The sequence below is a fragment of the Corythoichthys intestinalis genome, chromosome 15 (assembly GCF_030265065.1).
Source record: "Corythoichthys intestinalis isolate RoL2023-P3 chromosome 15, ASM3026506v1, whole genome shotgun sequence".
Taxonomy (NCBI): Eukaryota; Metazoa; Chordata; class Actinopteri; order Syngnathiformes; family Syngnathidae; genus Corythoichthys; species Corythoichthys intestinalis.
The window spans coordinates 33671427-33684695 of NC_080409.1; the positions used below are offsets into that span (position 1 = coordinate 33671427).

The 13269-nt window shown below is 38.8% G+C and overlaps 1 protein-coding gene across 2 annotated transcripts in view; it reads right to left on the bottom strand.

Moving 5' to 3' along the window:
* The window catches only part of crlf1a (cytokine receptor-like factor 1a), a 43738-nt gene that overhangs the window by 17245 nt on the left and 13224 nt on the right, over nt 1–13269 (bottom strand). For both annotated transcript variants that reach the window (XM_057859637.1, XM_057859638.1), the window contains exons 3-4: nt 7564–7693; nt 4683–4852 (exon numbers count right to left, since the gene is read on the bottom strand). In XM_057859637.1, coding sequence (XP_057715620.1) covers nt 4683–4852; nt 7564–7693 — 300 coding nt within the window. The remainder of the gene's footprint in view (nt 1–4682; nt 4853–7563; nt 7694–13269) is intronic.

Below are 13269 nucleotides of genomic sequence, written 5' to 3' on the forward strand. Positions count from 1 at the left end.
GACCTTTTTGCTTGTTTCACCACCTGTAACGATCTGTTTGAAATCTGAGTTCATTTCTCACACAAGAAATTCCGCAGTGCGTTCGTCTGCCATGCTGTCATGTCGTCATTAGGCCTGTCGCGATAACAAATTTTAGTGTGCGATAATTATTCTCATAAATCATTGCGATATGCGATATTATTGCGCCCCCATCCCCCAATGTTTTTTTCACTAATTTACAATAACACGGTGAGAATACAGTATATATTAATAGATCAAGTACACCCATTTAAACGCAATAAATATTTACTCTTAAATTCAAAAATATTTTTTAAGAAATCACAACTAAAAACAATAGACCATGCCTCTTAAGTAAAAAACAACAATATTGATACCACACAGAAACACAGAATAAATAAAATGCGCTTAAAAAAAAAAAAAAAACATTGCACTTAATAAGTTAAGCATTTAGGCAAATGAAAACTTTTCCCGTCATAGCTTTTGCAATGGTGTTCCATAGGGATGCAACGATACAGTTAAGTCATGGTTCGGTACGATTTTTGATACAGGAGACACGATTTTCGATCCGATTCAATACATTTAATGCTCTGTAAAAAAAAAAAAAAAATTTTTTTGTTTCGTTTTTTTTTTTCTTGTATTTTTTTTTTTTTTTTTTGCTAACGAGCAAAAATTAAATTGCCATCTTATAAGCATGCATTTTAGTGCATAATATTTATGCGCTTACTTCTTACTGATCTGAAAACATTTTGTACAAAAGTGCTGAGAACAATCTTTACTGTTTGTAAAGTGAGGCAGGGCACACTGTTGATTGCTACAGCTCTCTTAGCAGCTAGGTTTACTACATGAGCAACACATCCTATTTGTGGTCCGAATCCATCTGTGTCACGTACTAAATTAACAATATTTGCAACATTATCTATAGTCACTGGTATGGATTGATTTGGCCTTCTTAACTTCCATTCAGTCATGACAGTTTAGAATTCATCGATGTAGTATATGGACTGCGTGTTCCATAATCACTCTGGGCTCACGTAGCCAATGGCATGGGAGTGTAGCACATCTAGTTCGCCATTTCATGATATCTAGTGCACATCTAGTTTGCCATTTCATGATATCTAGTAGAGCTGGGAATCTTTGGGCACCTAACGATTCGATTACGATTACGATTCAGAGGCTCCGATTCGATTATAAAACGATTATTGATGCACCCCACTCCTTTTTTTTTTTTTTTTAATTTGTTTTGTACATTAGTTCCAAAATTGTTCAAAAATCTTCTCAGGCTAAACAGAACTACTAAAAATCCTCTCAGGCTAAACCAAACTACTATTTCAGTATCAAGTTAACATATAGCAGTAAACAAATATACAAAAATAACAGTAAATAAAAAACTCCAGTCCCCATTCTATATCAGCAGCTTTAAACTACTTTCAATTAATTTAATGTTGTGAATCAACCGTTAAAGTTGTTAAAACTGCTCCTGTTATTCCATAATTTCTCTTTTGTCTACTTTTAACATGTAAAAGTTTTAAAACTATTTTAAAGATAGATTCAAGTCAATATTTTACCGATTTAGGAGTATTTTAGATAAAAAGTTAATTAGGTTCGCTTGGAAGGTTCGCAACAACAGCCTTGCAGGGAAGTGTACTGCTTTAAGATGGCGGCCGTTACTAACGCCCACATCTAGTTTTTTGTAGATGTGCTGGTAACGATACCGAAGCTATAATGCATCTAGTCCTATATAAATGATATCTACCGTAACATAATGTGGCTTGTAGCAGCTTTTCGGCAGCAGTCAGGTATGTTGTTGTTTTTTTTTTTATCTCGTGGCATGAGTTGAGCTAGAGCCGTGAGTTGAGCATTGGCGTTACCCGAGGGGCCGGGTAATGAGAAGCATGATGTTTAGCTACTCTCGCTCCGTCCCTAATTGCGTACCGAAGACCGCGCGGCGCGCTGAGTGTGTCGTACTTCTGCTTTACTTGGCATATTTCAATAATCGGAATTTGGATTTTTGTGAATCGTTCTCGAATCTTCCACGGCCGAATCGCGAATAATCTAAGAATCGGAAATTTTGCACACCTCTAATATCTAGTGTGCGCGCGCATTAAAAAAGTTAGCAAGCGCAGCTGAAGTCACGTCTGCTCATTACTACACAACACCAGCATATGACAATCGACTTTCATAAACAGGACGAGTTTGAAGCACAGCGCTCTTAATTTCATTCAGCTGTTCGTTTTCAAAGCGAGGTTGTTCGTAGCAGCCAAGTCGGTAACAATGTTTTGGCGGACTTCGTTGTTAATATCCGGCGTTGTGCGGAAAAATAGCCGCCCCGCGTGAAATGTCACTACTGACGGGAGCGCCCACATGTCAACAACACCGGCGCGCCATAGATGGTCCACAGTCACTCCGGAGCACTGACGCGGCCAGTATACGTTGAACAATAGGATATAATGGGAACGATTGGCTCCGGCGCTAGTTTTTGCCGGACCTGGAACGAAGATGCATTTTGCGCAGTTGGTAACGAGGAATCCGAACTTTTAACAGCACGTCTGCCGCACGCGCACACGCACGTGAGGTGATAAATCGCAGCGGAAAAATTACCGCCTTCATTTTTATTTATCGCGTGATAAATGGAATTATTGCATATTGCGACAGGCTTAGTCGTCATATTTCAAGAATGTTGTCAGATGTAGAACCAAATGGCGAGTAAAATTTTACGTCGGATGTCGAAAAGATTGTGTGTCGAACCGATCTTATGTCAAGGTACCACTGTATTTGAAATCTGATTTAAAATTGTCGAACTGATCGCAAGTGACTAAAATCTGAGAAAATCGACAAAGAAACAGGAGGCCTCTTTGCTTCTCAGAAGTGCACAGCAACCATCAATTATCCAAATACGAAACGGCCTCCTAAACCTCACTTTCATCATTCACAGGAATTGGCACCATCAACCTTTCAGCCGGGGTACTGCTTTTAGTATTTGATTTCTGATGGGGAAAGCTGCGCAAATCTGTTTCTCAATGCTTATGATGGTTCTGCTTAGAAAATAGGGAACAAAATTCATGAAATATTTTGTACTACATCACTGGATATGATTTTTTTTTTTAAAAGGGATCCACGGATAGAAAGACTTCTTGAAAGATAAACGCTATCATGAGTTAAAATAATTTGATATTGAATTGAAAACCCTCTTGGTTATTTCGTTTTTGTACAATTTGTAAATAGTTTAACTAGTAGGTCACGATTGTTGTTGACGTCGCTGAGTGGTGATGTCACATGGTTACGCTGCCGGGCTTCCAGAGTACGACTCTAGCGACACAAACATATCATCTGTTCAACCCTTTCAATTTGAACCCGAGAGAAACATTAATGAGCATGACAGCAATGTCGATATTTCACAAAACGAGCAGCAAAAGAAAAATCAACAGGAAAGACTGGATGAGACGAGATGAGAGTAGGGAAAAAAAACGGTGTTCTGCCAAAATGTTTTACACTGGCGAAACTAAGGATGTAACAATACTCGGTTTTATGTTGAACCGTTCGATACGCCCTCTTCGATTCAATACGCAAAAACATTCGATCAAAATGGAAAAACTCCCAAAATGTATTTTCCGAATTAATTTTTGTCGTCTCTCTCGTTGAAAGTCTGGCGCAGCTTTGCCTTCAAAAACTCTGCTGCTAGCAGCCCCCCTCCTCCACTCCTCCCCCAAACTGCATGAAAGGTGTGAGCTTTGACGTACGAGGATCATTGCTCGTGAGGAAGACAGAAATTTAAGGAGGCGTCTTCCCGGCTTCAATATCGTACAGATCCGTTGCTTGGCCGCATTTTGGGTGAGCTGATATGCTGTCCCCACTCGTACATATTAAGCAAAGACTGTCTTTCCGGCTACGTACAACGAAGCCCGTCAATATATTGTTGCCGACTTGGCTGCTACGAATAACCTCGCTTTGACTACAGACATGTTAAGACCGACGGTCACAGAGAGCTAACTCAAGGTTACATGATGAACATTGAGTGACAAATTAAATACCCGCTACTCTCCGACTCTCGCGCAATCCTCGTTTGATCCCATCGAGCTGCTCCACAGACGCTCTGCTCGTAAAACGCATCCTTTTGAAATTGGGGGCAAGCGTCAGCAGTGCGTTGCTTGGTGTAAAACCGGGGTAAGGAAAGTAGTCTGAAAGCAGGCTAGTATCCTGTTAGCATAGATTAGCTCATGCTCTAAAACAATTGTGAGCCCCACATCCTTCATAAGTCGGATAAAACGAAGATCATTTTAATAGTTTAATACATACAACATGTTGGAGAACGAATCTTGGGATAATGTTGCCATTCCAGATGCGGCGCATCATTTTATGATTTCAAAACGGCGCCAAATTAGCCAATTTCTCGGTGAATAATGCGTGTCCAAATGAAATTACTTGGCCACAAGGATTTGGCGAGCACTCCGTTTTTGCCTTCGACGTTGTAAATCTGATTTATTTTCAATCGAGGCCACAAAATGCTTGGCAAATGGTTTGAAAAGAAATATTTAATCGTTAACCTCAGTTTGTCCTCTCCCGTTGAAGCGTGAGGCGATCTGATCTGTGTTTAATTATTGAATAGTGCTAAAAATGTAAGTATGTTAGCAACATGAACTCAGTGGCTGCCATTGACCGCGACGGACGTCGAATCTGGCACTCACCAACGTCTAGAATGTCCAGCGTGATGACGTCGGAAGCGGCGCGGCCCAGTTGGTTGGACGCCTCCACCCAGATCTCGTAAGGGGTGAAGAGGTGCAGGTCGCGAGTGATGCTGCACGAGAACGGCTGCGAGTGGGTGGAGTCCTCGCACTCCTTCTCCTTGCCGTACCATCTGCAAGGCATGCAGCCCTTATTAAATCTTGTCGCATACCGTATTGGCCCGAATATAAGACGGCTCTGAATATAAGACGAACCCCTCTTTTTCAAGACTCAAGTTTGAAAAAAGACTTTTTGAACACCAAATTAATTTTTATACAGAAAATAATTACAGTACATCTGAAACAAATGATTATAACAACATATTTGAGAGAAAAAACATGTTATTTTGCCTCATTCAAATCTTAATATCTGAACATTTAAATATGTAAACTAAAGTGCAATCACATTCGTAAATGAATGGCTTCTGGTTTTTGAAATGTAAATAAACCAATCTATTGAGATAAAACAACAAAATTGCAATAACTGCATTAACCATCAAAGTGAAGTCTAACTGTAACTGTAGTCTTGAAACAAATCTGAATAAGGAAAAACATTGCAATAAAATAATGCAAACTGGTTAAACTTGAGAGTAGCTGAGATCTGTCATGATAGAACATCACTTCAATGATATCTGGGGCCGTCTAGCGTCGTGAACAGGTATAATGTTTAGACCGCGAAAATAAGACGACCCCACTTTTTCAGTCTTATTTCAATGCCAAAAACACCGTCTTATATTCAGGCCAATAGGGTAAATGAGAAATGTACCCCTTAGGACCCTGCACCACACATTGACTTCCTCTTTTAAAGGGCTCCGACGAATTATTTGAGGTTTGTAAGTTGTCTTGACAATGTAAAATCCTGGGTTGAAACAGCAATAAAATTGAATTATGAATTTGGGTATGTTTTGGTGCAGGTTCGAACTAACAAATTGGCTGCCACTGATAGTGACAGAAATCCAATCCATTTGACGTGGGAGGGTTGGTAGCAAATGAATAAAATGTCATTCACTGTCAGCCCCCCAGTTGAAATGTATTGGATTTATACTAGTGACAAACCAATTTAAATTTACAGCAGAAGGATGAAAAGCGCCAAATGATTGGAGGTCTATCATCGTCTGTGGCCCTGAAAGAGTTAAATTACGATTTTTATTTCATTAAAAAAAAAAATATTATTATCGTGATCACATGTGCATATCTTGAGTTATTTTATGAAAAAATCTTTAGATTTTTACCCAATTTCTCAGCTAAAAGTTATTGAACGTAAATTACAAGTCCATATACATTCCCCTGCTCCCCATTAAAATGCTCTAATTGGGAAAGAAAAACTTCCATGAGTACTAGGAGTGTAACGGTACACAAAAATCTCGGTTCGGTACGTACCTCGGTTTTGAGGTCATGGTTCAGTTCATTTTCAGTACAGTGAAAAAACAAAATGCAAAATATAAATGTGCTAGTTGTTTATCACACACTTTTGTGCTTTCAACAATAGGAACATCAGCCTATACAAAGCTAGAATTCTGCTCAAAAAGTAGCGGATATTTAAAGATAATCCAACAACAATTTGCCTTTCAGACCCCGCGTATTGGTCAGCTTTCTTTCTGAAAGAAAGATGAAAAAAGAAGTCCTGTGCTAAAGAGAAAAGCAACCCCAATGACAAAGATTTTAACATGTATTTTACAAATGAAATGCCTCAATCAAACATTTGTTTTTTCTTCTGAACGGTTTTCAAAAGCTTTATTGGTGGATTTTCTCAAGTTAAAGCGCCACACAGAAATTAATAAATTTAATTGCGTAAGCAGGATCTGTGTATTATTCTTATTATTTAATTACAGGTGTTTTAGCTATTTTCAATTTATTTTATTTTATTGGGCTATTATTTATTTTATTATGTGTTTATATTTTACAAATGTGATGTAGTATTCATTTATATTGTATATTTTATGTTGTATAACTTCAGTTCCTATGTGAATATTAGTTCCTACTTGTTTTGTTGTGGTAGGAGAGCTGTGTTGGTTATGATTATAGCAGAGAAGACAGCCGTAAATCAACAAAGACAAGTCAACTGTGCCTCGATCTACCACTCAAGAGATCTGATGGATCAAAAAGTAGGTTACGATTGCATATTAGTTTGAAAATCGACCGGATCCACCGTATTATTACACGAGTGACTTCCGGCCCGATCCTAGCTAGTAGTATTGACGCAGGAGGGCCGCGTCTTGCGTCAAATAATAAAACTCTGTCGTTCTTTTCGCGTGCGTCACGTTGAGCCGCTTCTGGGACGCATCTAACACGCGGCCGCACTGCGACTGGTGTGCATTGGCTGATTGACTCTTAACGCCCTTTCACTGCGTTCTCGCGGCGGCCACGTTGTCGCGCCGTTGACCTTTCTGGACTGTCCTACCGTGTTGGTCCTCATTATAGTAGAGAAGAAGGAGTAAATATTATCTACACAAAGAAACTGTAACCTGATCGACTCACAGCCTTGAAAAGTAAGGGTTATATTACGTCAGAAACTTGTTCGGTACGCGTCCGTTCCGAACCGACTACCACGTACCGAAACGGTTCAATACTGTTACATGTACAGTTACACCCTTAATGAGTACTACGCAAATTACATGAATACTTTTTTTTAATTATCATTTTGGTGCACATCTAGATACAATTGATGTTTTTTCTTTGGTAATATTTCTCCCTAGTTTCTTAGTTGAAAATAGCAAAAATCTTAGTTACGTAGCATAGTGCCTTTCCCAAGGAATGGCCATTTTGTTTTCCTTTTTCGCATCATCACATTGAGCTGAAATGTTTCAAAGTTGTCTTTACTTTTTTTCCTGTACTGTGCACACACCTGAGCTTATACTTGAGCAAGTACTGGGTGCTAATGCTGGTTTCCCCTTTCCCTCCTGGCGTCCAACTGCACGTTAGGTCTTTGGTGTTCCGCGACCAGCACGTCAAATTGAGAGGCTTCTCTGGGGGCACTGTGGGAGAAGGGAAGAAAAAAAAAAAAAAGAGCACCCGTGGACGCTATTACTTTGGTGGGAGGTTTTCTTTCCCTCATTTTTACTGTATTTGGTGAGCGGGCCTGTATGTGTGTGGGTGTGTAATCAGATTATAGAGCCTTGCCAACCCCCTCGCTCGATCTCTGAGAACACAAGGTTCCGAACACAGTTGCTACAGACAGATTTACCAGCATGCCCTGTGCCTGTTGCATCATTTTCATTTGATGGCATTACTTCAGTAGTAGAGCTGGGAATCTTTGGGCACCTAACGATTCAATTAAGATTACGATTCAGAGGCTCCGATTCGATTATAAAACGATTATTGATGCACCCTCCTCCTTTTTTTTTCTCTCTCTTTTTTTAATGTTTTGTACGTTAGTTCCAAAATTGTTCAAAAATACTCTCAGGCTAAACCACACTACTATTTCAGTATCAAGTTAACATATAGCAGTAAACAAATATACAAAAATAACATTAAATAAAAAACTCCAGTCCCCATTCTGTATCAGCAGCTTTAAACTACATTCAATTAATTTAATGTTGTGAATCAACCGTTAGAAAGTTGCTAAAATTGCTCCCGTTATTCCATAATTTCCCTTTTGTCTACTTTCGACATGTGAAAGTTTTAAAACTATTTTAAAGCTAGATTCAAGTCAATATTTTACCGATTTAGGAGTATTTTAGATAAAAAGTTAATTAGGTTTGCTTGGAAGGTTCGCTACAACAGCCTTGCAGGGAAGTGTACTGCTTTAAGATGGCGGCCGTTTATAACGCTCGCATCTAGCTTTTTGTAGATGTGCTGCTAACACTACCAAATCTATATTGCATCTAGTCCTATATAAATGATATCCACCGTAACATTATATGGATGTACTTTGTAGCAGCTTTTCGGCAGCAGTCAGGTATGTTGTTGTGTTTTTATTTATCCCGTTGCATGAGTTGAGCTAGAGCCGTGAGTTGAGCATTGGCATTACCCGAGGGGCCGGGTAAATGGGAAGCATGATGTTTAGCTACTCTCGCTCCGTTCCGTCCTGAAGACCACGCGGCGCGCTGAGTGTTGTGTACTTCCGCTTTACTTGGCATATTTCAATAATCGGAATTTGGATGTTTGTGAATCGTTCTCGAATCTTCCACGGCCGAATCGCGAATAATCTAAGAATCAGAAATTTTGCACACCTCTATTCAGTAGTATGGTTGGCACAAAATGGCATAAAAAAGTGGAATTCCTCATGAACATATAAAACTACAAAGTGTTGGAGGCAGAGAACACTGTCATCCTTTTATATACACAATGCTTGCGTCATCTAGGCCTGGCACGATTAATTGACTAACCATCAATGAATTGATTATCAAATTAATGGACTATTTTGATCGTAGATTAATTATTTAGAAACACTGTAGACCTCTTGTTGAAATAATCTTTTTAAGCCTCTTATTAATCAATGTTTTCTTGCTTATTTTTTCATTATATATTTATTCATTATTTCTATGAATATACATCTATTTGAATATTTATTAATAAAAAATTAAAATAAACAGTTAATATTCATTCATTCATTCATTTTCCAAGCCGCTTATCCTCACCAGGGTCGCTGGGATGCTGGAGCCTATCCCAGATAACTATGGGCAGTAGGGGGAGTATACTCGCAAAAGGAACAGTTAATATTAGTTTCAATTTGCCCTGCACAATATATCGTTTGCACATCACCATCGCAATGTGCACATGTGCAATAGTCCTATCGCAGGATGTGCAATTGTTTTTTAATGTAAACTTTTGTTTTTCTTCGTAAAAGCAGCAATTCCTGGATCGATTTTATATACACCAATTTTCATCATTCACAGATACACCAGTTTAGCCTGGATTAAACTTGCCTGGCACGGCCAGACTGTTATCCCTGTATTTTTCAAACACTGTGAGAATAGTCTAGGACCCAACCCATTAACGGCCTCTCGAGCACGGACAGAATCAACCGTCCAATCAGATTCGTTTATTTACGTGACGTGTTCTTAACGAGCAACATTACTCTTCCGCGTTGGAAGTCATCTCCACTTCCAATCCACGGTAAAATCAGTTTTAAATTACCAAAAACACATCGACACGAGTCATTGACAACAGTCTGTCTCGCGCTAGCCATGTTGAATAAACTACGCTCTCCTCGTATGTTTACTTCCGCGCGCAAGTCCCTCATCCTGCCCTCGTCGCTTTACTAACGTCACGACCAGGCCCGGAGTGACTAATCGGGAGCTTCTGGACGATTCCAGAAGGGCCGGCCGGCCAGATGGGCCGGTCCGGGTTTTATTTAAAAAAAAAAAAAAAAAAAAAAAAAATTACACTGTTATCATTTTTTGTTTGGTATTTATTTGTGACAGTGTCACTGAGTATAACTTACATTCTGTTACCGCTGTCCCTGTGGGCCGTCTTAAAAAAAAAAAAAAAAAAAAAAAAAAACAGTATTTTTTTCCCAGACTCATCCTCACGTGTGCAGACGAAAAATACAGCATGCAGCTCCGCCCCCTAATTGTAGTCTGTATTGAGCCAAATTAGCTGCTAACTCGGTGCTCGGATGGATAAAAAGAGCAAGGGTGGCGCTGAAAAATAAGAATTAAAAAGAAAAGCACTCGTGAAAGAATCGGCAAAATGCGCAAAAATAGCTAATTTTTTTCATGCAACGACCTTGCTGCCTCAAACTACAGAGGATTACAACGAAAGTGGTAAGGCCAGATGGCGAATAAAATGCAACTTGCACCGTGTGATACGACAATATGTAATTGTGGAAACTTTGGCTTCTTGTAGCACCTCACAAGGGATATGTAGCAGCAAGCATTAGCCATAATGAACACACCACAGGTGCAGAGCTGGAAGGTAAGATTGCCATGTCGTTCAGCGAGTTAACATTAGAATTAATATAATCAATTACGTGGCGTTTTTAAAGTGGAAATGGAAAATGGATAATAGTATCATTAGAAGTTGTTACAACAATGTGCAATACGTATTCTTTATTTTTCATATTGTTATGTTGCTATGTTTGTTTTATCTGTAAGCACTCATTTTGTTAATATTTGATGTTGCAGAAAAGGTCTTATTGATTCATTTATTTTAGGGCTGTCAAAATTATCGGGTTAACGGGCGGTAATTAATTTTTTAAATGAATCACGTTAAAATATTTGACGCAATTAATACACATGCCCTGCTCAGACAGATTTAAATGACAGTACAATGACATGCCCACTTGTTAATTGTGTTTAATGGAGTTTTGCCGCCCTCTGCTGGCGCTTGGGTGTGACTGATTTTATAGGCTTTAGCACCCATGAGCATTGTGTAAGTAATTATTGACATCAACAATGGCGGGCTACTAGTTTATTTTTTGATTGAAAATTTTACAAATTTTATTAAAACGAAAACATTAAGAGGGGTTTTAATATAAAATTTCTATAACTTGTACTAACATTTATCTTTTAAGAACTACAAGTCTTTCTATCCATGGATCGCTTTAACAGAATGTTCATAATGTTAATGCCATCTTGTTGATTTATTGTTATAATAAACAAATACAGTCCTTATGTACCTTATGTTGAATGTTTATATCCATCTTGTGTCTTATCTTTCCATTCCAACAATAATTTACAGAAAAATATGGCATATTTTATAGATGGTTTGAATTGCGATTAATTACGATTAATTTTTAAGCTGTAATTAACTTGATCAAAAATTTTAATCGTTTGACTGGCCTAATTTATTTTTCAAATGTATCATTTAATATAGTTTTTTTTTTTTTTAAATCCATTTTTAAATTTGTTCAAAATATGTTGTGTTGCACTTGTTAAAATAGAGCCACCTTGTTAAACAACCATTACCTGCACTGAATTGGAATACACAGAATTACAGTACACGGCTTTAGAGAACACTGAACTTAACACGTGTATGCATAATGACATAATTTTAAATGAGTGGGCCGGTCTGAGGCATGAAATTCCAGGGCCGAAAATGAGTCCCACTCCGGCCCTGGTCACGACCACCCGTCGCTGATTGGTCCAATCTGCTGTCTGTTTGCTGTAGCATGCTCCGCCCTGGAAATTGTATCGGCTGAATGGTGGCCAGACTCAATAGCTGGAACAGCAGTGAGTCTGGTGTACCAGGCTAGGATTAAACGGTATTATAAGTATACTAGGGTTATGTCCCCATCGCATATTTTTGCACCAGAGTCCGAGTCACCAGATTTTGAGAATCTGCCGATATGGAGTCCCAATCCGATACTGGGAAAAAAAATTGTTGTTTTTGCTTTGACGCCCACGCTGCCGAGAACAGCCTCTCACTAACACAATGAATGAGTTGCCACAGCACACTTTAGACTGTTTACCAAGCTTAACGATGATTAACACATTTGTGCCTTTGATCGTAGAGCTACCAAGGTGTCTCTGACAGGATCTCTAAGTACCAAATGCCAGCTGCACTGGTGACCAAGAAAAACAGTTTTGTCGCACTGCTTCGCAGAAGGGAGGGTATGAGGCTGTACAAGCATGCAGCAGAAACACATAAAACCCGATCCTTTTCACCCGATTCCGATCCTCTGAAAAATGGCGTGATCAGCCAGATTTTCGATCTCGCGATCTCTAATGAATACAATGTGGTCATAGTGAGTCAACCAAAGTCTTTCCAAACAGAGCTATTCAAGTCATCTGGGGAAAATTCTTCTAGTTTTAAAATCGCAATTTATATCGCAAACCCCCAAAAAGTCGCAATGTCAGTTTATTCCAATATCGTTCAGCCCTAGTTTCAATATTTATATTTGAATTTACGATATATTATTTCAATTTATTTTATTCAAAGGTACTATATAGAATTCATATAATGTAATTTTAGTGGTAATGTAAAATATTTTTCTACTCCATGCCCTGACAGTACGCAGAGCCTTGAAATTTTAACTAAGACTGCCCAAAAAGCCTTTCCCTTCAATAGACTGGGTTTAGATCGTACACTTTGGATGAACATACACCTGTGCACGTCCACGTGCGTCTCTGCGGCAGCAACGCCATTTCACCTAGTCTCTGCTTTGGTAAAAACACTGCACACGCGAGCCGGTAAATGTCCACAACTTACCATAGATTTTGTAGACAATAAGAAGAGACCGGCTTCCAGCACAACCCCAGCACCAGCTCAGCAACCAAACTTATGCTCATACTCACATAAGCAGCCGCGGCATGCACAAGCCTAACAGAGGCTGGACTTACGCTTTAGGCCGCAGGTGGCAGTCATAAGTGGAAAAAGTGACAAACTCCATATTGGACTTTTAAATTAAAAAACAAGAAAAAAAATTACAATTTTATAAATATATACTGTATATCTATATACAGTGCTGGCCAAAAGTATTGGCACCCCTACAATTCTGTCAGATAATGCTCAATTTCTTCCCAAAAAATGATTGCTTGGTAGTAATATCTTCATTTATTTTGCTTGCAATGAAAAAACAAAAAATGGAATGAAAAAAAAATTAAACCATTATCACTTTACATAAAACTAAAAAAATGGGCCGGACAAAAGTATTGACACCCTCAGC